The sequence below is a fragment of the Pagrus major genome, chromosome 5, assembly GCF_040436345.1.
Source record: "Pagrus major chromosome 5, Pma_NU_1.0".
NCBI lineage: Eukaryota > Metazoa > Chordata > Actinopteri > Spariformes > Sparidae > Pagrus > Pagrus major.
The window spans coordinates 31012851-31040182 of NC_133219.1; the positions used below are offsets into that span (position 1 = coordinate 31012851).

The 27332-nt window shown below is 42.1% G+C and overlaps 2 protein-coding genes across 3 annotated transcripts; one reads left to right on the forward strand and one right to left on the reverse strand.

Moving 5' to 3' along the window:
• The first annotated feature begins 903 nt into the window (after positions 1–903).
• On the forward strand, positions 904–10220 carry LOC140996620 (secretory carrier-associated membrane protein 1-like). Its single transcript, XM_073467060.1, has 9 exons — positions 904–1119; positions 2708–2788; positions 3014–3124; positions 3645–3753; positions 5075–5203; positions 5348–5507; positions 6163–6264; positions 6354–6471; positions 7398–10220. The coding sequence occupies exons 1-9, from the start codon at positions 1063–1065 to the stop codon at positions 7551–7553; spliced, it is 1023 nt and encodes a 340-aa protein (XP_073323161.1). The 5' UTR covers positions 904–1062; the 3' UTR covers positions 7554–10220.
• Positions 10221–10952: 732 nt separating this feature from the next.
• LOC140996008 (LHFPL tetraspan subfamily member 2a protein-like) lies at positions 10953–26638 on the reverse strand. Of its 2 annotated transcripts, none has more exons than XM_073466207.1 (3): positions 26533–26638; positions 13878–14537; positions 10953–12526 (listed from the first exon to the last, which is right to left on the reverse strand). In XM_073466207.1, the coding sequence occupies exons 2-3, from the start codon at positions 14287–14289 to the stop codon at positions 12270–12272; spliced, it is 669 nt and encodes a 222-aa protein (XP_073322308.1). In that variant the 5' UTR covers positions 14290–14537; positions 26533–26638; the 3' UTR covers positions 10953–12269. The 2 variants fall into 2 exon arrangements, with proteins under 2 accessions (XP_073322308.1, XP_073322310.1); XM_073466209.1 differs by lacking the exon at positions 26533–26638 and adding an exon at positions 26371–26511.
• Positions 26639–27332: the final 694 nt, after the last annotated feature.

Genomic DNA, 27332 nt, shown 5'->3' on the forward strand with positions numbered 1-27332 from the left:
TCCCTCTGAAATTTAGGGGAGGAAAGGTATAAAGACCGATTATCGGCCCTGGCCGATTATCTGGGCTGATATTCAGTATTTTTCTGATTGTCAGTGTCTGTGAATTTTCTGTCAGACTGCGGGGGAAAAAAACTAATTCAAAAATGTGCTACTTTGGCTCTGATTCAGCAATCACACAATGTTCCGCCCACTACAATATCTGATGGGTAACACATCACAAATAACAGCCTATAAACACTGAATAATCAGAGTCTGCAAAAAGCAAAAAACTAAAATGTATCAAATAAATGTAGTGGAGAGGAAGTATAAAGACGCAGAAAATGGAAATACTCAAGTAAAGTACCTGAAAATTGACTTATGAACAGTACTTGAGTAAATTGTACTTTATTTCATCACTGGTTGTTCTAAATTTTGAGTAACTAATTTTTTTTGAGTATCCGCCCCAAATAATGGTTTCCAGTGACCTTAACATACAGGTATAATAACCGGTATCTGTATCGGCCCTGAAACAAACACACTGGCCGACCTCTATACTTAAGTAAAGTACAGTGTAGTGTTCCAGCATCTTGTGGGAAACTTGGGAACAAGGTGGGTACATACCTTATGCACATAAGGTGGGAGATGTGGTGCTGGAGGTGAACGGGGAGCCCTGGTGTGTGAGCCTGGCCCTGTCTCAAAAGGAAAATGAGTAATAATCTCTGTGATTTAAATATATCATCAGTGCTCAAGCATCAAATATAAACATCATGATTTTATATATGATCTATAGACAAAGGGCAGTAAACAGCACCGGTGTGTTCACATGCACTGTACCTGTGCAGACGTCACGCTGTCCGCGGTGCTGAAACGGTGACGTAGCAGGGTGCCGCTCATCACGCATCCTCTCGTCTGCTGCCATTTTTGTGCTACTGGCTAACCTGCTAACGGAGGGGTCTCCATCAGAAGGAGGCGGAGAAGACCGCAGGCAGCAGAGAGAGAGGCAGTCACATTACGAGACTGAACCTTCCCTGGAGAACCAGGGAGCTCTTCCACACAGGAACCCGTTATTAGAAAGGCTGTACAATGTCCGACTTTGACAGCAACCCGTTTGCAGACCCGGACTTCAGCAATCCCTTTCAGGTAGCTAACTTAGCTAGCTAGCTAGCTAGCAAGCGTACGCTGCGAAGCCCAGTGAGGCCAGGCGTACCTTAGCATCCCCGCTAAACTGTCTTAGCTAGTAGCCTGACAGCTAGCTAGAGGTTTTCCTCGGCTAGGTAGCAGAGTGAACACATCATCATCACATTATTTATCTCATCACTCACATTATTTGGCTGTTCACTTCGTAAAGGAAGCGATAAATGAGTGTGTAGCACGTTGTTGTAAAGGGTGTTTTCAGCGTTGTAATAGTGGTTATGCCAACAGAACAAAGACACATGATGATAGCTCGCTGTGCCCGCCGTCTGTAAACATTTGCTGGTACCTGCTAGCTTGGTAAACAGCTAACCGGCTGTTTAGTGTCAGCTAGGTACATTATGTGCCTTCAGTTATTAATAATCATCTCTCTGAGACGCAGGCTCGGGAGATTTAAACGTCCTACTGGGGTTGTATATTGTCTCACTTAAACTTAACTTTGCGTTTATTTAATACGCTGCATGCGTACACGTCGTAAAACACATTCACACTAATGTTGACTTCAAGTAGTGACTTCTACTTAGTGTAGTTACACAAAAGACTAATTCAGATGGTTAATATTCCTTCTCATCGGAGGGCCAGGTGCAGGCAACACGCTGTTTATTTGTGTTGTGCTCCAGCAGATTGAATCCCCCTTTGTAAACTAGCCTACCTTTAACCACAGAGCAGAGGCTGGCACCAGTCTGCAGGGGTCCATCACGACTGAACACCTTTAAGCAGGTGATTTAACTGTTCCCTCCCCTGGACAGCGTGTTTATCAGTGGGTGGAGTCTTGGTTGGGATGAAAACCTGCAGACTTTTTTGGCTCTTCATTGCACATGGTAGCAAGATAGACTGTCCTGTCATGCAAGCATGTCATTTAGTGGCACTTTCCAGTTCCCTCTGCAGCTGAAAAATTCATGATTATGCTGCCCAAAATGATTGCAATTCGCAATATTATTCCGATAATCAAACATACTGGAATCGCTTGATCTTACGTTTTTGTCAAGAAACAAATATTTTATTGCATCAGAAGCAGTGCACATCTTTTTTATAGTCAACATCCTTTTTTAATTAAAAACAATCAAACTATCTTAGATGAGCTTATCATAAATCATGAGGTCACCCCCGTATAAACAAAGGATAAATAAATGCTGGCCAAAGGGAAAATCGAGATATGACTGTATGTTAAGGAGCTATAAAGCTTTTCAAGTCACGTCAGGAAAGGAGATTCGTGATAACCCCATAATGCAAATTCACCACAATCAACTTATCCTGAGTGTTTTTATCCCAATCCGCGATAAAATCTTGTATCCTCCCATACCTATCCCTTGTTTCGAATGGCCACAAGCTCAAGAAAGGCCACTTCAGGTGGATTATAATAACATGAATGTTTTTATTATGTGGCATGAACATCTGCTCTGTGTTTTCAGCCTACCTGTTGTTAACACATCAATAATATCTGGTCAGAACATTCATAGAAGCGGTGAACGTGCTGTGATTTTGTGGTTGTAGTGCTTACACCCTGAAACCCTTCATGCTCCTCTCTGCCCCATAGGATCCTTCGGTGACGCAGGTGACCCAGTCTGCCCCTCCTGGCGGTCTGGAGGAGTATAACCCCTTCACAGACGCCAGAACGGTCAGCACAACTAGCATCACTATTGATGAGTGTGTGCTTGCGTGGGGGTGTGTGTGCTTCTGAGTCAGTGACCTCATTTTATCCGCTACCCTCTTTCTCTCTTCCTGCACCTCTCAGTCACAGAGGATTTAACTGGCAAAATATGACTGTGGCCTAATTACAGTTTTGATTCACTGTCGTTTGATTGTGCAAATATTAACGTAGCGGGTCTGTGCTGGTTTACAGGCGGCCCCTGGAAATGCCCCAAAATCTGCTCCTGCCCCTGCCCAGAACACACAACCGGCCATCATGAAGCCCACAGAAGAGCCACCGGCGTACTCACAGCAACAGACTCAGGTACGACACAGAAACATGTTTATATACATTGAACCATGTAGTTTTCTTTTGACCTTTGACTTTTCTTTAGACATTTTTTACTCACAGCGCTATAACATTATTAAGACACTCTCTATCTTGGCTTCTCTTTCACATTTCCTCTTGTCCTTCATATATTCATCTGTTTTCTGATGGCTCATCAGCGGCGTAATGAGGTACTGTCTGTCATCTGATGTTTTCATACGCCTTCTTGTCACTGTCTCCAAAAGTGTGAATTCATTTAATGCCCTTTCCCCACTACTAGCTTTCCACTTGCAGTACAATTTTAGAGCTAGTCTAAGACTAACTAAAGAAGACAAGTAAGCAAACAACAGTAGCTGATTGCTTTTCCAGTCGTAACCCCTTTTGCCCCCTCTCTCAAACTAACGCACCTAAGCTTACCTGAGTGGAAAAGTACCTTCATTACTCACCTGATTGGTTATTATAACACCTGTCAGATGTTGGGTGGGGAGTTTTAAGAGCATTTCTGTGTCTGTGTTAGGACCAAGCGCGTGCTCAGGCTGAGTTGTTGAGAAGGCAGGAGGAGTTGGAGAAGAAAGCAGCAGAGCTCGATCGTCGGGAGAGAGAGCTACAGTCCCACGGAGCCGCAGGTCAGTCAGTCCATCACTCACCTCATTAACCTCAGAGTCTGAAGGGTCCTTCCCGGTCAAAGCCAGATTCATGATTGTCTTGATAAGACTCAGAAAGTTTATGTGTTACCATGGCGACAACATATATGAACATACATTAAAATACATGAACATTATAACTCTCTAAGTCACATATTACATACACATAAGACAATGTTCATTCATTTATTAAGCATTCAGTAGAGGCATGAATATACCTTTGTTTTTTTTTCTCTCTGCTGCAAATGAATCATCTTATTGGGAAGATTCGGTTTGAAATAATTGAGGTTTCTGCAAAATATCTACATAATATCCAACTATTTAGACACTAAGTAGTTATGAAACAAATATGAGGTCCAAGCAGAGAAAAGTCAAGTTGTACTATCAGAGAATAAAACTTTTGATACGGTGGGGAAAGTGCTATTTCAGCTTAATGTGCTGTGGCTAACATAATCAAAACTGAGAAGAGTTCTGATTGAAAAAGATACGCTAGCATTAGTTTTAAAACAAATGTAGAGTATTTTTTCCACTTTGGGTTCCAAACTCCTCAAAAACATTAAAGCAATTTTCAAATCTATCCAGGTAATTTCCAATAATATTTCATAATAAACATTTCTCAGTCTCTCACACCCATACTTTTCTCACAGTCTACTTGTTTTAGGGTATAAATAGGGAGATTACATCTCTTAAAATGTAACCAAAAAGTTTGGAACACATGGTATTAACAAGGGATGTTATCGGCCCGGCTGATTATCGGATCCAGTGTTCAGCATTTTACCGAATATTGCAATCTCTGTTTTTGTCTGATTGTACATAAATTCATATAAAATGTGCTGCATGGACTCTGATGCAGCATCCTCTCTGTCACCACTCAGTGGTCTTACTCAATATCTCTGATTGGGTACATGTCACGAGTAATAGATAATCAGCGCTGAATAATCTGAATTAGTAACGTAACTAGTGACTAAAGTGATCAAATAAATGTAGTGGAGTGGAAGTATAAAATATAAATACTCAAGTCAAGTATAAGTACCTCAAAACTGTAATTGAGTAAATGTTACTTTCCATTTCTGGTTTTGACACCAAGATTTTCATTTTAACTGCAAAATATCGGTGCTAATTATTTGTCATCAGTCAGTCCCTTGTATTTTTTGAATGGCAATGTACTCTACTTCATTCTTTTGTTCCGATTCTTTGACACAGACTTGATATAAGTATGCTTCATAGTGTACTGACTCAGTTAGAGGTGAAAACTCTCTTAATGCACTGATAGCTGATCATCTTGTTGCCTTTGTCCACACAGGGCGTAAGAACAACTGGCCTCCGCTGCCAGAGAAGTTCCCCGTTGGCCCGTGTTTCTACCATGATATTGCAGTGGACATTCCTATAGAGTTCCAAAAGACCGTCAAGATCATGTACAACCTTTGGATGTGTAAGTGTATCATCTGATACATCTAAGTATTGCCTCCTATACCTTAGGAAATTTGTATTTATTTTGCTGAAAATAAATGACAGTTTACAGCATTCTTGTGCTCAAATGACACTCAAGGTCTTCATTTTGTTGTTTTTCTTCCAGTTCATGCAGGAACACTCTTTGTGAACATGTTTGGCTGCCTGGCCTGGTTCTGTGTGGATGCTTCTCGTGGTGTAGATTTTGGCCTGGCCATGCTATGGTTTCTGCTTTTTACCCCGTGTTCTTTCGTCTGCTGGTACAGACCACTTTACGGGGCGTTCAGGTAAGCAGATACATGGAACCTTACACGGCCCTCTGCAACAGTAGTAAGAAGCGAAGTGAAAACATGTCTCAGTGGACAACCAGCTCATTATTTATCCTCCTCTCTAGGGTTTTGCAGATGGACCATACTATTGTCCACATCAACACCCTAACCCTGCCACACATACACGACCACATCATAATTACATTATTAACACATGCCAAGCACCAAATCAAGTACATTGCCCATCTGGCGAGTGAAATCTCATTAATGAAAGTGCAATAAAAGCTTTGGGAGTTAAAAGCCAATAAGAGTAATTTATCAAAACATTTAGCGCCTTACTACTGATAAATATGTATTTTAAGGGGTGTCAAACAGAAAGCACGAAAGTGAAGGATGGGTTCAGTCTAATTATTATAATAGCCCCTTGCATCTGATTTACTGAAAGAAAACTAGCTTATTTAATCAAAGCAAAGTGAATTAAGCAAAGTGCTACAACTGTCTTCAATAAATAATTCATAGTTGTTAATTTCTCACCCTGAACAATTAATAACATATAGTTTTTTTTTAATTAACTGGTACATTCTGCAGATACATCACTGTGATTAGTATTTAAAAAAACATTTTATTGCCTGCACATTGTTTCACATGACCTTGTTCTCTGTCTCCACTACAGGAGTGACAGTTCATTCCGCTTCTTTGTCTTCTTCTTCGTCTATATCTGTCAGTTTGGAGTTCACGTCCTACAAACTATCGGCATCACCGGCTGGGGAACATGGTGAGCATTTTGTGCTTTTACTGATTCTTTGCCTTGATGAGCGTGTACTGAAGTACACTCATATTGTCACAATTGTTTTCTTTTGCTAGTGGTTGGATCGCAGCTTTAACTGGGCTGAACACCAGTATCCCAGTGGGCATCATCATGCTACTGATTGCAGCTCTGTTCACCGCACTCTCTGTGGGCTCGCTCATTATGTTTAAAAAGGTAAGACGATCACAAAGAAGTCCAACATGTTAGTGTTGCCGTGTCTAATAGACCTGAAATGCACTAAACAAAATGGCAGTAGGTAGACCTTAAAAATAAGGTTTAAAGCAGGTTCAAACAGTATCAGTAAATGTTTACGTTCAAGGTTGTACCACTGCTGGAAATCCTGGCTTGGAAACAGCTTGAAATTGTAACTCACTTACTTTGATAGTAAATTGCCTGTTTGAGAGATGGGCTTATTTTGGCTCAGACGGGTTATATAGGATGCCAAGTCTACTTACAAACAGGTTACACGTATTTTGGTTTACAGCACAATAATTCATTTTGAGTGTTTATATGTACTGTATAGTCGTAGCGCCAATTCACAATAGAAATTATCATGACACTTCTCAATTGGAGCAAGTGTAGACCATACTCTTTAATTAATTAATTAACAGAGACTAAACATTTCCCCCCCCCAAGTAAGCACCTAGCAACAGTGGTGAGAAAAACTACCTCTTTAAAGGCAGAAACTCGGAGCAGACCAAGACTCATGGTGGCTGCCATCTGCCTTGACGGGTTGGGTTGAAAGACTATATAAATGTACTTTAATATGTATTTTACCACAGCTGCAAGATGGTGGAAAAGCTTGAAAATGCCCCTTGAAAATGCTTGAAAAATGTTAAATTTGGCAATCGAAAATGGGGAGGTCCCCTGTATATTGTTTCAATACTGGAGGGTGGACAGTACTAACATTTCGACAATGACAGGAAATGTGAGCCCAAGCAAACACTATCAGGGTGATAACATGTGTGTCATTATTATTCACTGGCCAAACATCAATGTTACGATTATCCAGGAAGTGAAAGATCTGCCAAAAAAGACCCTGTGGTAGATTTCAATCTTTTGACTTGATTCCAGCTAATTTTCCCTTCTGCTCTTTCCAGGTGCACGCACTGTATCGAACCACCGGTGCCAGTTTTGAGAAGGCTCAGCAGGAGTTTGCAACTGGGGTGATGTCCAACAAGACCGTTCAGACTGCAGCTGCCAACGCTGCGGCTAATGCTGCGACCAATGCTGCTCGTGGGGCCTTCAAACCATAAACTGACACACACGAACATGCACACACTCACATAATACAGTACATGCATATACACATACTCCTAAAAGATGGAGGTGCACAACTCTGGCCCTGCAGGCTCTCAAATCAAATTGATTCTATTTATGAATGTCGTTCTGCTAAGATTGCCCTGCACACTTTGCCTAAAAAGTGCAAAGAGTCAGAGACCAGAAATAACAGAGAAATTAGTCAGATAAAGTGACCAGAGTTGTCCGCCTTCACTTAAAATCAAGTTTCAGTAAAAACTCTCCTACATCCTTCCTGTCTGCTTCTCAGTCAGATGACTGGTCTGCTCACATCCCTTGAAACATCCTCTAAGTGACTCGAGGTGTGCTCTGAGTGTGTGGGATTTCATCCTACTCCTTCGCTTTCCCCTGTTCTTCTTGTCATCTTGAGGTCAGCCAGAGGTCGCAGTTCTAGCATACCTTATTTTTTGTCACGGTGATGACCTCCAAACAGCTACCTGCCTGGTTAATACAGTATAGAGTCATGATAAAGTGATAATCTGATCATGGTGTTTTTTGCACATAGTTCTGTTTTCCTGGTCACATACTGAAAGTACAGTGTATGTCTGAATGGCTGGGCCTGTGTGTGGATGTGTACTTCCCTTCAAGGACATAGTGGCTCTGGCTTTTTTTCTTTTTTTTTTATAATCCAGTGCTTGGGCATTGAGATCTGAAAGGTAAATTGTACCTCGTCCTATATCTGTGCTTCTATTCTGAGACTCTTGACTAATCCTGGTAGTCCCTATAAATAGAAATATGTCAGTATGTTCTTATTTAAGGACCTGCCCGCAGCCCCCAGCTGTGCTCCAGTGACACCTGTCGGTTGAACAATTATTCCCGCTTTGTGTGCTACTTTGATTGGCAAAGTGGGCTGGGTCAGCATCTCTGTGGCTTACTAAGATCTGACAGCATGATAACGACATGCATGTTTAGCACACTCCAGGTAGCTTTTTTTATTTTGGCAAATTCATTCTGTCCACTTCTCGATGGCTACAGACTGGTTTTCGGGGGAATGTCTGCCTTTGGTTTCTGTGAGAAGTGAGCTGTAAAGTTATTGCATGTTTGACTGATTGATGATGTTTGGATCTTTTTGTGAAGACACACTGAACACCCAGGTCACCAGCTCTCACCACAAAGGGTTCAGATGCTTTCATGGCCAAATGAGAAAAATGTGAGAATTATTCACATTTTCATTTCTGTATGTATGGCATTAACAGACTACTATGTGGCTGTTGTTTTTGTAGTCCCTCACATTTGGTTCAAAACTAACGCTGCTATGAATCTGAGAGCCAGTTGTTCGTGGCCTCCTGCCGTCATGTTTCCTGTAACATTCATAGGGAGTACTGAGAGAAGTGACCTGCCTTGGACAGTGATAAAGCTATGATTTATCTTGAGATTAACCTGCATACATAAAATAGTAAAAACATTGATACTGTGTATATGTACACTTAATAGACTAACAGTCCGTTTGCATTTTTACAGACAAAAAAAGTCAGTCCAGTGACTTTTCCTCTGTCAGCATTGGATTAAGGCAACAGAGGATTGGACTTGATGCACATTCAGTGATATCACTAAGATACATTCATTTATATACGATAATAACAGTGTTATTCAGCACTAAGTTGTACAGACTACTGTCACTGGAGTGAAATATGGACGTGGGTTACATTCGTGTCATGCTTTAGCACCTCTCATAGTGGTGGTGAGTGTCTGACGATGTGCACAATGGATGACTGATGACTGGTACTGCTGTTATTTTAAATGTATGGACTGAACATTATGGCGGATGAAAAAACTCCTGTGAGAAGTTGATGGTCAATAATTTGTCACAAATTAATCAGCCTACATCTTGACAGTATTGTTTTTGTTTGGAAGTATTTTGTTTTAAATTCACTGCACATTTCTTGTATTACGTTGAACTTAGCGCAAAAGACAAACATGTTTTTATTTATGGTGTAATTTAAGTTGCAGCTTTGTTTTTGGTTTGATTTCATATTGTGTGTTACGTTTGTGTGGTTTTGTAATGACATGATCATAGCATCAGCTAGATTTAAAAGTGTTTAATGACTTTGCAACTTGACCCTGCAAGAGTTGTGCGTGTGTGGATGAGGATGCGTGCATGGTTGGTATGAAAGGACGAAAAAAGATATCTCCCTCAAGTGTTATTCTATGTCCTGAAAAGCTGTGAGAAATCTACCAAATGTCCATATAGATTTGTTTTTAAATCTCGGTTTGTGATGTGTTCCCTTGCCATGTTTTACCATAAGATATTACACCACTTTTCTTTGCTACAGACACCCACATGATTCATCTCCAGTTTTAAACAGCTGTTATATGAAGCCATGCTGCAGTTGGTGATCTCTTGATGTATTTGACGAGCTGGTCTGCAGTACAGAGCGACGTGTCTGTAGTTTGCTGACACAAAACTGTGTTTTTGACCTGTGACCATGTTATTTCACTGAATCAGAGAAGAAACTCATTCAAAAGGGACACTTGTATATTTTGTAAAGTTGAAAATTTGATCCCCATTATCAATCACATGTAAAAAGAAAACGTAATGCACTCTTGTCTGGCCTTTGTTGCATGTGAAATAGTTTGAGTTTTGTATATTTATGGTATTAACATGAAATAAAATTTGAAAGAAACATTTGTGGATTTTTAGTAAACGATTATTTAGTAAGATAACTTTAATCTGCTTCTTAAAACGATATAGTAATTACAGTTGTTTTTAATGCTTGTCACAGTTGGATTCTGACTCGCGCAGGTCGGATAAATCAAAATTAAACAATTTTTTTATTACTGAGTGCTGAGGATGAATTGAAGAGTCCTCAGTCTGAGGAAACATGCTGGTCTGTAGTCTGGTGGTATGGCATTAAAACAAAGTTTCCTCATCAGGTTGCAGTTATTAATCTTACATTGCCAGAAATAGATGCATTGTGTGCATCCTGCAATATCTGTGCTCATCTAGACTCAGAAATGAATGTTCCTTGTAGGATCGATGGTTTAAGCCAGTGGTTCCCAGCCATTTTCGGCATGTGGCCATCAAAAAATGAAGCAAAGTCTACTCATGACTACTTGTCACAGTTTGTGTTATAAGGAGGTGCAAGCGGTTCAACCAATAAGTTGATGTTCTGTGGTCAAACTCTTACACTTCAGCAGTTCTTAGAGGATCAATAGAGTAAAACTTCAGCATTTAATTAAAAAAGAAAAAAAACTAAACTTTCTATGCAACCCAGGCTGGTTCAGCACAATAAGCTGCTGTTCTGTGTTGTCTACTTTCCATCTCTAGGGGTCAGTGTTTCCTCAAGAAGTTTGGGTTTTACAGGAGAGGAATATGGAAGTCGCACATGAGAATCAAATAATACTTCTCACACAGATTTACTAAAGAAGGCCTGTTTTATTAGAGTACAAAGCACAGACTGTATCTCTCCTCACACATATCAACCTCTCATACATGCAGCATCACACACAAAGTGCCACAGATGCTGTTACTCTTTTGTTAATGTAACAAAAACAGCTGGACAGACAACACATTAACTTAAGCACAGACAGACTAGGAATGCTTTCTTTTTTATATACAAATCCATGTCGTGACTTCACTCTTCAGTCCACTCAATCTCGCAGCATACACACTAAGGTTCAACTATTGCACGTCTCATCTACAATGAATAAACGCAATCACATGATGTTACATTTACCACAACTTAATGGAGCACTGTTGGAGAACAAATGAAAACAAGTGAGCAAAATACGTAGCTATGTGAAATGAATTAAGAACAAGTGCAAAAGACAGTATCGACGGTAAAAGACGGTATAGGGTTACTCCAAATGTACCAAACAAAAAAAAGAAAAGTGTAAAAGAAATGTCCAAAGCACACTGATGAATATTTACTCACTTTTTTGAGCTGTGGACAACTTTACAAAGCCAGATCTTGTCTTCATGGTGTGCCATAAGGTACGTCATGATAAGGCAGCCTGCTTTATCTTGCAGTGAACAAACATCCCCCTCATGAAAGATCACCATATGGCAAAGTCTCTGCAAACACTCTGCCGGTTAATAAGCTGCAATAGACCCACAAAACAATCCATTTAACAGGAGGAACTCCCTTTAAAGTGAACAATCCCTTAAGTGGCATGTTTAAAAGGTAGCCGTCCTGCTGTGAATCAAAGCATGAGGACATTTAGAAAACACACACTCTTACACACAGTGAACACATGCAAGCTGTTATTGGGTGTTTTTGGGGACCGCATCTGCAAGCATTCAGTGGTGTGTTGAGGTTTGCAGGTGAACCATGTGAATGAACATTACAACCCTACACACTGTTTTACTGGCAGTGTTTAACCTGTCCATAATAGCACTAACGACATATCCACTGCCACTTTTATTAACTAATCTCCTGCTATTTCAATACAGTGGTTTACCGCAAGAATTATTACAAAAATAAACAGTATCTTGGTCAAAAAAGTAGTGGATAAATGTACAGGTAATGTTCCTTAGCCTGTGCTGGCAGTTTAACCTGAAGCCTGAACCTTCGTCTTGGTATCGTCATGTAGGCTTCTCAAAAGAGAGCACCATGCCTATCAATTAAAAAACTGTTACCAAGGCTTCTAGCTTTTCAACAATCAGCTGATTTTATGCAGGCTATGTACAGGTGTCCATATATTTCCTGGAGTTTCCCGAGGTTTCCGAAGGCTCAGAGCAGGCAAATCAGACTCTTCCCCTCCTCAATTTCCTCCTGAACCTTATCGCTCGAGGTGGCGATCTCAGCCTGTGCAGACAAAACAGCGCACAGGAAGCTCGCCAGCGTCCCTCCGATCGCCGTGTAGAACGCCCAGCCGAGCGAGCACAGAGCCGGCCTGAAGGGCGAGGCCTCGAGGCCGCAGTAGCCGATCACCTTCTCTGAACCCCAGCCGGCAGGGTACAGCATGAGGCCCACCATCAGCAACAGGCCTGGAGGGAGAGCACACGATGAGACGAAGGGGTTTAGTCACGTACGTGTAAACATCGGGGCTGAGAAGTACAAACAGATCACAGTGCAGCTGGGAACACGGTGACTCAGCTCTGGTGAAGAATACATCTATTTTTTTCAACTGACAAAGAAAACCCCCATTTGACCGCCACTACAGTGATGTCACATGATGATAGATTACACACTCGACAGGCATGTCCATCCAAACACACCTGTGGGAGCCCATTGTTGAGAGAAACATGCAAATAGACTTGGCGAAGTTTGGTTGGAACATCAAACCTCCAGTTAGGAAATGTTTGTTGGCATGTCACAAGATGCTGCCAACTTGTAAACGCAGATGTTTCAACTTGAATCTCAAGAAAACACTGAAGGTCCCTGAAGGCAACATTATAAATAATACAGTTATATGCTTGCATAGATGTGTTACCACTATACACTATGTTTCACAGATTATTAGCATTAGCTTCTGTAACAAGGGAGGTGAATCTGTTTAACTTCTTGAGTTTAGAAACCGCACCATACCCATGTAAACAGATTATACACATATTAATTAGCATAAATACAGGAGGCACATACTGTGGGAAACTCTGATTTCCTTCCTTTTCAACTGAGAACTTTGAACGTGTGGACCCAGAGGAAGCAAGTCAAAATGTTTGTTCTTAAAACAATAAATCCCTCAACTTATCTCTATGTTTCACCTGGTGTTTTCACAGTACACCAGCCTTTATTAAGGGAGAGACAGGCAACTTATGTGTACCATTAAATAAACGTTAGGGAATTAGAACTACACCAAAAAGTTAAACTTCTTAAAACATTAAAGTTTATGAGTATGAATATCTTCAGGTTGTGGACACAACAAGGCATTTGAGGACGTCACCTTGGGCTTTCAGAAACACTGATCAACATTATTCAACACTTTCTGAAATATTATAGATCAAACAACTAATTAGCTAATAATTATGCGGACACCGCTGCAGTGTCCACATAAGCCCGCCTCCTCCCACTCTTCTGACTATGGTCAGAAGAACTATATTATCTTAAATGCTGTTGTGCTTAAAACACAATAAACAAGCCTTGTTATACTTATCTTTTAATAAAAGTCTAAAATGTTATGCCCTTGTGTCAATTTTTCCCTGCAGTATCGAACATGATATCAAATATTGATATTTTTCAAGGTAGTTAGAAATTTCAGTATCGTGACAACACTTAACTAATAATTACTAATTAATAATTGAGAAATTAATTAGAAACCACAGTTTTTGTGGAAGATCTTTTCTTTTGTCTGTCAGACACCCATACTCCCTTCTCCACACACAGAGGTAGATGTCTCACCTCCGATAGCCTGGAGCAGCCCACAGATGTTGAATAAGCTCTTTTTCATGATGCTCTGGAAGCACAGGCTGAAGATGGAGATGCAGGCCACTCCTCCCAGCACCAACGTCCCCGCTGCCAGAAACAAAATGGCTGCCTGCCAGAAGCCACTGGCCACTTCTCCAAATGTCCCAGCGTAGGGCCCGCAGCTCACCCCTAAACCACGTTTCCCTATGCGAAGGCAGCGGCTGTAGAGGCCAAGAGACGGCCGGTACTCCCCGGAGTCCACTCCCGCACCGCTCGTGCTGGAGTCCGACCGAGGGAATCCCAGCAACCAATCAGGGCTCATGAAGGCAATGAGCTCAGCGAAGGCCACCACAATGCTGAGCAGCGTCCAGAGCATGGAGCGGCATGTTACAATAACATGGCACATGGTGGTGAGTCTTTCTGATAACTGATGATAAAAAAAAATAAAAATCCTTGAAGCCCTTTAAAGCTCCTGGTATCGGGGAGTTTAAATTCCTTTCCTTACAAAGAGTGAAGTCCAGTAGGTTCCCTGTTCAGATCCAGATGTGAGTGCTGATCTTATCCTCTCTGAGCAGATGTGTTCCCTCCTCTGAAGCAAGGTCCAAACGGCTACAACGCACCGAAGCAGCTTCCCTCGGCCATGGTCTTGAAAAGCTACACACAGAGAGACACAAGAGGGTCAGAGACACACACAATCTGTGTACATGAAGTGGGAGTAACTGACGTACACAAGAGGGAAGTAGAAGAAGCGCATGAGGGATGAACAGCGACAAGATTTCCCATCCGCTATGACTCATCAAGCCCCCTCGTGTTTGCAGGATGCCCCACAAGACGTCTAATTTGTACCACTGTCATCAAACAGACCCGTCCTCACCCACCTTCTTCCCACAGAGTGCTACTTCAGATTCACTATCAGCCAGCTGTGACTGTATGAGCAACACTTCCAGATGTCTGTTGGAAGAGTCAACATGAATCACACACACACACATCTTAGTTCATACTGTCATCGTTCCACTCATGATAACTTGGCCTTTGTGTGTTTGAATTTATCTGCAAAACAACTGGAGCCTTGTGTTGCTTGCCACCGAGCAGCTGTCAACACAGATCAATGCAGAGCTCTGTTGCTGCATGCCGCGTCTGACAGCAACACATGCCAGATCCTCACCGCTGTGGCAAGCGCACACATGACATGTACTGGAGCCCAATCACTCACAGTGTGAATGAGTGCAATACATTAGAGGGAGTGGTTATTGGCTGTATTGGAGCATTTTATGATGTTATTTTTGATGCTGCAGCAAAAAAAGTAAATGTCTCTTTGAAGAGCAATCCAAACTTGATTACCAATATCTTAAACCCTGTAACAGATTTTCAGAGCAATTAATCCTCTGTATGTATTGGTCGCAGTCAAAGCGATTATCATACTGTTGCTATGTTATGATTTTTAGTTGCTGTGACCACACTGGCCTAGACACAGCGACGGTCCCATGAGAGCACCAGGGTTTCTCAGAAGCCGTCTGATGTCATGATCCAGCATTATGATACACTCGGGAAAATATGTGGGATCTGGTTTAAATACAGTTTGGCCGGCTAATGCTGTCTTGGTGGATCTCACTGGTGGAGTCAGGAGGAGAACCTTCTTATCTCCAAGTCTGTGTGTCCTCACAACAAGGTTGAGAGAAGTTTAAAGGGTGTATTCACCCAAATTACAAAAAATATCTTAAACTTATATGAAAAACTGTAAGGGTAGGAACACTTCCTGGACTCAGTGTTGGTTTTATCTTTATTTAGACGTCAAGTCTCCACAATAGAGGTCAAACGATTTCCATTTTGTGCAGTTGCTAAACATAATAATCATTTTATTTCAATACTTTTAAAAACCTAGTTTTAATAACACCCGTCTACATCGTCACTCTGCCAGTGACTTGGCTTGGCTTGGAATGATTGTACTTGCACAAAGATACATTTAAGATAAGCCTTAGAGCATGTTATGTTGAAACTGGTGTTTTGTGCGATTTGGCGCCTCCCATAGTTTCAGTGATGGAACCCCAATGGAAAAAAACAAGTTATGGTCGAGGTGAAAAGGAGGTTTCAGGAAAAATCGATCAGCTCTTACTTGGTCAGACCTTGGGGGAACAGATACAGTGATCTGCCTCGCCTACAAACAGGAGAATTTGGTGCTCCAGGAATTTTTAATCTTAAACGCCGTTATGAGACCAATCACGAATCCCACAAAGGTTCATGTCTTTTCCTGTCCAGCCTTTAGTCATATTCTGGCTCACTAAATTGGCATCTACATTTTGCGAGCCCCTGAGCATGACTACGTGTTGCAAGTGGGGGGATAACTTTGTTTAATTTGGCCCTAACAAATCAGCGGTGAGTGAAGCACCCATCACACCGACGTCATTTTTATTCAACACTAAAGCCGTAGTTGAGGTCGAGCAGTTCACTTGTTAGTTAAACTCCAAACAATGCATAGTTGCAATGATTTCTTCTGCTTTCGTCATTTCTAAATCCACTTCTTGTTTATTTTAGCTAAAGAATATGACATCCCAGTTTCCAACCCCGCCTACAAATGTCTGCTTACTGGGGGGGGGGACAGCCATCAATGAGCACAAGGCCAGACCAGTATTCAGTCATTCAGTCATTCCAGTATTTCCATTCATTCTACTGAAGAAACAGTCCCTTCTTAAAGACAGTGGGGTTTGCGGATTATCCAGAGTAACAGGATTATATTTTATATAAGACATAAAACAAGTTGCTGGCAAATATCTAAATGTAATTATTTAATTCTGTGAGAACCATCAACTCGTCTGTGTTAGGGTGAGGACATAAATCTCAAAGACTAATATGTGGGAACATGAAAGCCAACATTTTTTGCGTGGCTTGATAGTGAGAAGTAATTTTTTTATATTTTGGGGCGAAGCGACTCTTTGAAACTGTCTCCACTCTGTATCAGTTATCAGATGAACATAAAAGGGAAGGGAGGCTGTTCCATCATGTTATCGCCCTAATTCTTACTGAATGTGTCACTTTGTTGGTGATGAAGAGTTCACTGCACAAACATTCATTAAGAGTTATAAGTCACGTTGATGCCCTCGGGGGAATAAGTGTGGGATTAGGTTACACATAACGTCCCCGCCAGCCTCCATTTAGGATGCTAAATCATCTCGCCACATCTGTAAGGAATGAAAACTGATGTTGAATAGTGTCTGATATGATCTGAGTCAGTTCGAGGCAAAACACTTGAGCAGTTTCCCAGGCCACAAAATAAAGAGAATTATCTCATGCAGCTAAAAAGGCCAACTGGGTGAAGGCAGAACTGGGTCACGATAACAAAGTCACACAGGCATGACAACATTTGAGGCGCAGGTATGAGATTTGAAACACTTAAGATGCGGGTGTGATTCAGGTCAGCAGGATTCAGTCACAGTTGTGTTTTCAAGAAGTTCTGCTGTAGTTGTGATCGGTATGAAGTTTTGAACAAAGGTTTGCTTTGTCTTGAGTTTGACAGCGATGCCTATCTGTAACATTCCCAGTCAAGTTCATCTCCACTTAAAATTTGATTCATTCTCTTTCTCCAATTTTGCATCCTAATTACAGATTGTATGAACCCTCAGCCAAAATACACTGTCTGCATTATAATTACCTAGCTTGAAGATAAACTGAGGGAGTGAATTTCAGTTACAACCGAGCCGGGTCAACTCACAGCAACAGGACAGAGACGCTACGACAACTATTCATTATCAGCCAAAAAGGAAACGGCAGATGTAAACAGGAAGCAAACAGGAAGCATCAGTGTCTGTCTGACAGCCTCTGAGGCTTAGTCATGCATTGTGAAGATGATCTGTCGGCCTATCTTCTGCCAATCTAAACCGTCGACCACGGACACAGGGAGAAGGGGTGCTGAGGAGGCTGCAGCGCCCCCTAAAACAAGTCATTAGAAAAACAATCAATTGATTCAAAAAAGTGCAATGTGTCTCACTTTCCCACTTTTATTCTTTACGCAAAATAAAGAAATAAATTCATGTGTAACATAAGCCAAATTTTCACAAAGGCCCAAACAATTAAGAATTTGTCATAGTGAGCGTTTCACAATGTTCATAAAGTTGCTCCTGACTCAACAACACTCACAATTGAGCGATTTTACAAGGAAGTCTGGGGAATTTCCTTCCCTCTTCATCTCCTTGCTGTTGCTGACTGTAGCTGACCTATAGCATGTTGGTCTCAAACTGTTAGAAATGGTTGTAAATAATTATTTGCTTTAAGTTATCCTGACCATTCAAATTAATACAAAATACATAATTGTTGCGCACTATTTACTATGACGTCATTTCGACTGACTTCCAGCGTCCTTGCCCTCGACCCTCACACAGGTTTCTGGCAAAAAGTGTAAGAGGAATGTTTGTATTTGTGATTTTACTTCCAGGGAATTTCAACTGTAAGGAAAAGGCAGAGCGCAGTATACTTGTAATCAGGTTTTAGAAGTGTGTTTATGTGTTGGAGAATGGTTTGGGGTGTGCCTTATTCTATTATAGTCCTTGAGGTTATTCCAGGCACCCTCACAAACCATGGCTCTCCTTATTGTTATCACAGTTTCCACTCTGCAGTGGTTTCACACAACAGCACTCACTCAGTTTGACTCACCACACAGCCGGTGTTTTAGCACTATTTATAGCAACCATTATGACACAGAAAATGTATGTGATGTAAATGTCTATATTCTAAGTGTGCACACTGCATGTACATATATATATGTGCACATGTCGAGTTTTTTCTATTCAGCCACACAAGTTTAGGTTTCTCAGTGCAGTTTGACTCAGCTGATTATAGTCCATCCAGGCCGGGCATGGTGCTCTCTGTTAAGACTACAATGCCCTCAAATTAGCAGCTCTGCCTCTCTAAACTACAGGGATGGAGCCTAAACATACCTTGTCGAGGCAGTCAGCAGGCACCTTCTGTGATCTCACCCCGGTTCTTACAGGAAATCTCTTCACTCGTACCTCATCATGGCTCCCTGTGGTCTCATTTAAGACTGCGCTCAGAGGGAGAAGAGAACTCAAAGGGACTTTTTTTTCTAGTGGGGTAAAGTGCAGATGATTTTGAGGAAGTGTGCAGTCAGGTTTAATCACCCTTTTTTTAAGATGAGACGTTCCAGCAATTACAGATGTATCTGCTAGCACAGACTTATTGTGACTTAAAGACTCTGCCATGCTAATTGATTCTAACAAACACAATAAGCCCCATTAGCAACTTTTCCACACAGCACCATCTGGAAATGCACCACTAAAAACTGTTGAAAAGGACAGATGCTTTCAAAAGACACTTGGCAGGTGATTGGACAAACCAACTGTCTAACACCATCTATCACGGGCTAACTTCTGCCAATCAGATCAACCGTTGGAGAGCACCAGTTGGTAAATCAAACTCTTCCTGAAGTCAATCAAGAGAAGAGACAAAACGTCTTTTCCAGTGAGAAAAGCCTTCGGTGTTGTTCTTTGCTCCTGTTTCACTGAAATAAATTCTGCAGTCCCGATATAACTGATGCTACAGCAGAAGACGGGCCGCCCAAGTATATCTGGTGACCCATTTTAGCATTTTCTGCTTTTATTTTACGAGAGAACAAGAGCATCCACGATCGATTAAGTAGTGCACAATCTGCCCTCGCTCTTCTCCAGAGAGACGTTCTTTGATAGTGATGCAACCTCTCCAGTTTAATGTAGGCCTACTTATACAGCTGATTTGTACAAACTTGCAGATGCACCTGGTCGGTGCTACTGTTTGGTAGCCCCTGGCTACAAATCCTGATCTACATATGTAAGGGAAAGTGCTTGTTTGTTACAGAACCTACCAAAAAAATCTTAACTTTCACATTTCTTCAGTGAATATTAAGTGCAAAAATTACCATTCCCACTAAAATCATGACTCACATCTGTCACATTAATGGCAATACACTTTTGTTGCATATTGTTCAGCACAAGTGTGATTGCCTACGTGTGTGTGTGTGTGTGTGTGTGTGTGCTGAAAGTGTAGAAAGGTCACTACATCCTGAATCTGATGAATACTTTCCGCTTGTTTGCTGCTTGTTGAACAGACTTCTGGGAAAGTGCATGAGCGGCACTTCCTTGGCAAGGTCAAGATTTTCTGTGTGTTTTCTTCGCGAGCGCTGAGGGAGGAGTATTTTACACTTCACGGCACATGAGACACACAGAATTATGACTTATTCATAAGCCGGCGATCGAGGCGCTGTGGGTGAGAGGTCTCTGCCTCCCAGTTGCTTTTTTTATAGATATGTATCTCCGAACTGTCAGATCTTGGTTACTGCAGCTCTCCGTGTGCCTGTGGAGTCACTGTCATGGATATGTATCATCACCAACACTGACAGATCGCGGAGTCTTATGCTTCTTTCATGAGTCCTCCGTGATGCTGAGTTTGACAGATGATACGGAAGATACGCTACATCTGCATCTGATCTGGACCGGCTCCTGCTCCGTCCCACACTGCTCTGCTGTCCTGACACAAACCCAGCCTGCCACACAGGATTACTACATGTAGTGAGGGAGCTGAAGCCAACTTACACACAGCTTTCCAATCCTGCATCCAGCGAGCCAACACGAACAGTCTCCTTGCTGCTCTTAGACAAACTTTCTTTAAGGAAGTTTACAAAAAATACAATCCACGGGCCGACAGCCAGCCATGTGCTCTACGAGTTTGGCTGTGAAACTCTGTTGGCTGAGCAGTTTATATGCTTAATAAAAATTTCTACTAATGAAGCGTAACATCAGTTAGAGCCGAGGCCTTTAAAAGCTCCAGACAAAGCAGGCATATGTGGGTCAGTCAGTTGGCCGTTGGTTACAGGAGGTCGCTGAGTAGTAAATCTAGAGTAATTGGTCTGAGATATCAGCAAAGGCTCTGGTAGCATGCCAAGCTGCTGAGGTAATGAGTGCAGGCCACTGTTGTAGAGGGTGAAAGTGAATGAGGACTGAAGGTGGGTGGTGGAGAGATCTAAAGTACTGTTGACCCAGATTGGGCTTTAAAGGGGAGGTTAGACACAGCCAGTGAGAGTTTGCAGGAAATAAGGCCATTCATGGGCATGAATTTACTGCCTTGAGACCTTGCTGAAAACAGAAATAAAAACAGATTACAATCATTTGTAACAGTTTTCCTGAGCCCATGTAGTTATCATTTGTGTTTCACAAACTGGTAAACTTCACCCCATCCTTGCTTGTGAGGCCTTTCAAGGAGGCCCCTTCCAGCACCCAATGGTGATACCATCACCTGTCACCAATGAACCTGTTTGAATGTTCAAAACAGGTGCTTTTTGAGCATTCAGCAACTTTTTTTCAGTCTTTTGTCGCTCCTGTCCCAACTTCTTTGAAACGTGTTGCTGGCATCAAATTCAGAATAAGCATATATTTACAAAAATCAATAAAGTTGGGGCGAGGTATCATAAAAAAGAAATTCAATATCACTACTGACACCAACACCTCGACTTCATTGTCAGTTCCTGAACACTTTTTTCGATACCAATTTTATGAAATTTGTTTTAACAAAAGATTACATGACACAACGTACACTCTGGGCGTAACCTAGGTTTATTCCAGGACAGCCAATCACCAGCACTATTAGAACTTGGATGGAGGATGGGTCTTGGCCCAGAATAGTCCTCGGATCCAGGATTTTTTTTTCTCATTTTCACTGACATTGTCGTTACTTTCTCCGGGTCGCACATATGGATTTTGATGAAGAAAATCAGGCGTATTCAGGTGGCTGGTATCTATGAGTGAATACAAAGAGGTGACTGTCAGGCCTTGGCGGAGGTATGTGCTCTACTGAGTGTCATTGTAGTCTTTGTACTATTTGAGTATAAGTCAAAAAGGATTAGCAAATCATCAGTGTTTCTAACTTTTTTGGAATGAGGGTTGTAAAAATTATGAGAGAGGATGGAAATGCTTTTGTTTCTCGAAAATGGCCATGAGCTCGTCCCTGTTTAGAAAAGGCATATTTCAACTGGTGGATCACCCACCCAGATCAGATGACCCCCCCAGTTGATCTGGGCTGGGAGGACTCCATTAGCTCATTTTTTCTTAACTCACAGATCCTGAACCAGAAACCGCAAACCAAGGCAATCTGTTCCCTAAGCTGCTGCGTCTGGTCTGGTCATGCATCTGGACCTGCCAGGAGGAAGGCCCTCAAACCAAAACCACACAAGAGGCTGTTTCACCCTCTTCGGGGATACACAGCAACTCAAACAAAATGTGGACAGTGACGAAATCAATGGCCGTTACTGAGGGTCTCATTCCCTTTTCCAAGAACAGGAAAATAAAAATAAATACCACAAGAGATATGAAACTAGTATGATACTAGTCAGAGTGGGGCAGGACCAAACATATCCCTCTTTCATGAAAGAATGCAAGCAGCTGAGCTGGAGGTGATGTGAGAGTGAATGAAGCAATGTAGCTTGAATACTGAACATACACCACCCACACGCTGGGAAAATATCACACCCTCGACTCTGTATTACCCAACCAATTTTATATTGATCTTCAAGTCTTCATTCGCATCGCTTCGTCAAGACTCTGTCATGTCATGGCAGAGAAGATGATATAAGAACAGCAGGCAAGCTGTAACATTAGCCCGAATAGCGACACCCATGCCCTGCAGTGATAACTCGTAAATTTTCATCACAGCTCGTTTGTATCTACGACAGATCAACGCCATGTTTTTGCCCCCCAGCAGTCTGAGAGGCAGCTTTGGGAACTTGTGAAACCCAAACCAGGTGGGGAGAACAACACCTTCCAAACAAAAAAAATATGAGGCAAGTTGCGCTAATGAGTTGAACATTATGGCTCCCTTTGATTGTCACACCTAAACCTGTAGCCTTGGGGTAAGCAAACATCCACCTGCTTTCACAGCGTGCTCCATGATACCGAGGGCAGATAGCGAAAGAGTGAGTCATGCAAAACACACAAAGCACCGAAGATAACAAGCACAAAGATGATTTTTTTTTGGTTTCAATGAAACTTTCTCAATCCTCCCAGATATTATGAAACGAGCCGAGCCGCTCTCTTCAAGAACTCCTCCTTGCTAACCATAACCATGTGAACCACGGCTTTTGTAGCTCTCCATAAACAGGGAATGAAAGAGCTGCAATGAGAAGAAAATGTTTCCCATGGATAGGCATTACCACAACCTCTGTCTAATAAGTCCAGCCAGTGAGTGATGGTGGCCTTCAAATGCATGTTTAGAGCTCCAGAGTTAGTTTAGATTTATTTTACAGACCCAGATTAAACACTACAAAACAATTCAAGCTGTAAAAAGCCATTCAACGTTTTCCCCTGACTGGGTACGAAGACCGAAGACATGCCAGCAGTTCTAGCTTTCAAATACAACTAGGGGGGCCTGAGGTTTCGATCACAATAAGAGGCCCCAAAATGTAAACAACAAGTCAACAGTGAGGAGCCCTCCAACAGTGTGCAGAAACAATACTTCACTTTGGTGACACACAAACACAAAAACAAATACACACCCATAAACTGTGAGAGGTGCCAGCCTGTGCTCACTCATCCAGGGTGTAATTGCATCAAAACGCATGACTTCCCCGGAGAAAAGTATTGGCCAAGCTCGTTTGTGTGTGTGCGTGTGTTTGTGTGTGCATGTGCCAAAAAAGCCTGAATGTAAAAAAAAAACGGCTCTCTTCATCTGCAGCGACTCAGCTCAACAAAGGCTGCACAAAGACGTGCCGACACCGGCCCCCTCACTCACTCTTCAGCTCTCAAAGACATGCCACCGTCGGCCCAGAATGCACTCCCTCATTCTTGAAGACAGGCCGCTGTGGCCCCTAACCTATTCAATCTGTGCAGCACTCCGGCCCCCTCACTCCCCGCGCTGACTCTGTGGAGGCCCCACAGTTTGTGACGCACAAAGCCCCTCAGTGACCCTCACATTTCACTTGCACAAAGACAGGCATGACACGGCCTCGCTGTGCTCCCTCGTCACTTCTTCAGCCGTCTCGTTTGTTTCTAAAAAGATGATGGATGCACAAACAAACTTCTCTTTTCTTCTACTTCTAGTGAACTCTTCGCCTCATGGGTGTTTTTTGCATGTTAGCTAGTTGCTTTTACTTTATACGATACATAATTTTTTAGACTGGTTTAGATTTATACCTTCCAAGCAGCTGCTGATTTCCCCGTCTACAATTTGAAAACCTGCAGAAACATACTTGTAATTAATATATGTAATCCCTCTCAACAAACATTTTTCATGATCATGTTACTATATAGGGGTACTGCGTCTGTGACCGGGTACAAAATCTTGTTGGTGCATTCATAGATGTTCCCCTATCTGAGATGAAAGTCTGCTGCATTAACAAGTTAGACTGGCAGACAATTGCATGTAAAACAATCATGGTGGGGGACAAAAAAAGCTGAAAAATAGGAACTTTCTTGCAGTAAATGAGCACTTCACTGACTTTACATAAGAAAATCAGTTTAGCCGTCATGGGAAATACTACTTAGCCTGTGAGAACAGTTGGATAGAGAACTTTTGGATCCAGCTGTGCGGTGGCTGCCTCTAAAGCTTTCTACTAATCCGACTCATAAATCACTGAATTTCTTCCTAGACTAATAACTTCCGATGATGTTCAAAAACACATGGTACACACAGGCGATTTGTTCATTTTTAACAGCCCCTTGTTAAAACTGCCCCCACACAATCAGCCATCACACACACCCACGTGCAACCCCCAAAGGACACCTTAACCATAAGGGTGACATTTCTCATCTTCCTTCCCCTCCAACAACAATAGTGTTTTTATAACTGTGTACTAACGTAATGAATAAATACACCTTAAATCTCATGCAGCGAGTTAACGGCCTGACAAACCGGGCTAACGGTCAGCTGGCGGGCATTGTTGTTGGAGTTGGCACTGGACAGCCCTTGTTGGCAGCATTTTGGCCTTTTGAGCATGTAGAATCAGTGGCAGCTCGTCTGTGAGAGAAATCACTGTGTAGGAGACAAAAAACGGAAAAAGAAAGGGAAAGCCCCTCGAGCCTGTCGCTGTAGTATGCATGATTTCACTCGTCTGGCACGGCTTCTCCTGACTTTTATCCACCACTGCCATTTGAAAATTTTGATCAGAAACATCCTCAATCAGAAGCTGCTATCTCAGCGAGAGTGGTGTCAAAAAACGCTGCTTAATCATAACAACGGTTTGCATTTGGCAGAGAGGTATTTCATTTCACGCTGGTGCAGATCGTACAAGCTTGTTGGACACCAGCTGTATTCTTAGCGGTGTGTTCAAGTGCAGCGTTTGGCCGAGGCTCAGCGGACATGAGGCGACTTTTGTCTAAAACGTTAAGAAAAAAAGAAATATCAACAAAATGCGAAGAAATAACAACTTTGATGTAACATCAAAGGGGTCTGTGTATCGTTTGCAGATATATCGTCTGAAGTTAGCATGCTAAGAGGCTAGCCCCGGCCCACGCTGTGCTGTAATACCACTCAGAGCTCCCAATCTGGATGACTAACTGAGCTAACTAGCTAAAGGCAGCTATGTTAGCAGCGATTACTTGGTGATACATCTTAGACGGGTTGCAAATTCTTACATACTGCACCTTTAAACAGTAGGCGACTGCACAGGATGAAATCAAAGACAGAAGAAGCAGAGTCACCAGTTTCTCTACTGTCTAATATAAAACCTCAACAGATAAATCTGACGTGTAGAAACTACTACCCACAACTTCTTTTTTCACTACGCAAGAAATTCTCTCTTTGCCCTCACATCACATTGCTCAATCCATCGACATGAAACAAGCTCGCACCTGTCATCTGAAAGCTGTCAAAACTCAGCCTGGGAAAAGTTGGCAGGTTGGGGCAGTCACACTGAAGTCAGTTAAAATTGCATCATAAAACAAATCCTTGACTTGGTCGGTCATTCATTCGTTTAACCTGCAGGCCGGGAAAAATTTCCTCTTCCCATCATTTCACTACGGTTTGTCCTTGAACTCGGCTAGAATAAACACTGAGCGTTTTCCTGGTTTTGTTTAGTTTATGATGGAGCACCACTTCCCCTCTCGGTGCAGTGGGTATCAGGCGAGAGCTGCATGGGTGGCTCTCACATAAGCTGGACCTCCTCCCTGCACTTCCAAGGACGTGAGGTTGTGGTGCAAAGAAAGAGGAGGAAAAGCTGAGTGGACATGTGTAAAAGACAGGTTGGGAAATAAAAACAAAAAAAAAAGTGCTTTACAATTAGAATATGAGGTGATTTCTTTTAGAGGCACTGTGCTGCGATGCCCAGCTGTTACCTGATGTTGTACCTGGACTCACACAGTGGTCAGAGGATGCACATCCCTCCAGGAAACATTAAAAAAAAAATCATAATTCAGACTGACTATCTCAGTGATGCATGTAAACTGCATTAACACTCAGTTCAAGGACACAACATCTCATTTAAACTCTTATGCATGAGATCAGATGAGCTCTTACTCACAGGTAGCGTTAGATGCACTTGCATGAGTGTGAACAACAACTTCCCAAATGACACTTGAAGCAGCAGGATTCATACCTGCCAGCCAAAACAGGACTTGTGTGAATTCAAGAGGCTAAAAGCGGCCGCATCTCGTCTCTCTGTCGCTCTTGTCTTTCTACTTACAGGAAGTCAAAGTGTGGAGCTCTGTCCTTTGTTGGTGAAGCGCTGCTTTTTTGTTTTCCCGGCGCAGCTCTGTCGCTTCCCGGATTCATTCACCGACAGTCTGCTCTCTTTTCTTCAGGACGCTCCTCTCTCTTCCCTTCTCCTTCACATAAAGCCATCCCACTTCTCCCTGACGTCGTCCTTTCTCCTCCTTTCTCTCTCTCTCTCTCCTCCCTCCCCCCCCCGGTTCCCCTCCCCCACCCCCGTCTGTCGAACAAGAGGAAAAGTTGCACAGATGATGATGATGATGATGATGATGAGTTCCTGGAGTCTCCCTTCCCAGAAACTTCTCGCGTAAACGCGTCGAGACTGATTTATTCCTCCAGGCTCTCCTCGTTTGTGTGTTTGTTTTTTTGATAAATCACAACTCTCCCTTTCAGTTTCCAAATGATTCACTCAGAGATGTTGAAGTACAGGCCTGTGTTTTAATAGGAAGCGACTTAATATCTACATTGAGCTCTTAACACTGAGTTTTTGAATACAGTGACTAACAACAAGGGATGTTACTGATTAATGATTAATCGATTAATCGCCGTTTAACCGATTAAAAATGTCTTAATCGACAATAACAGATTACAGATGCTTGTTTTTCAAATATATCCAAATAAAACACAAAATACTGGTGTGAGAAAATGTATTTAATAACAAGTAATTTGAAATTTTAAAAATACAGAAAGACATTTTACACAAGGATCAGATTTCTGTCATTATTTTGTGTTATTTCGTTTAAAATTCAATAACTGTTCTTTTAGCTCCTAATG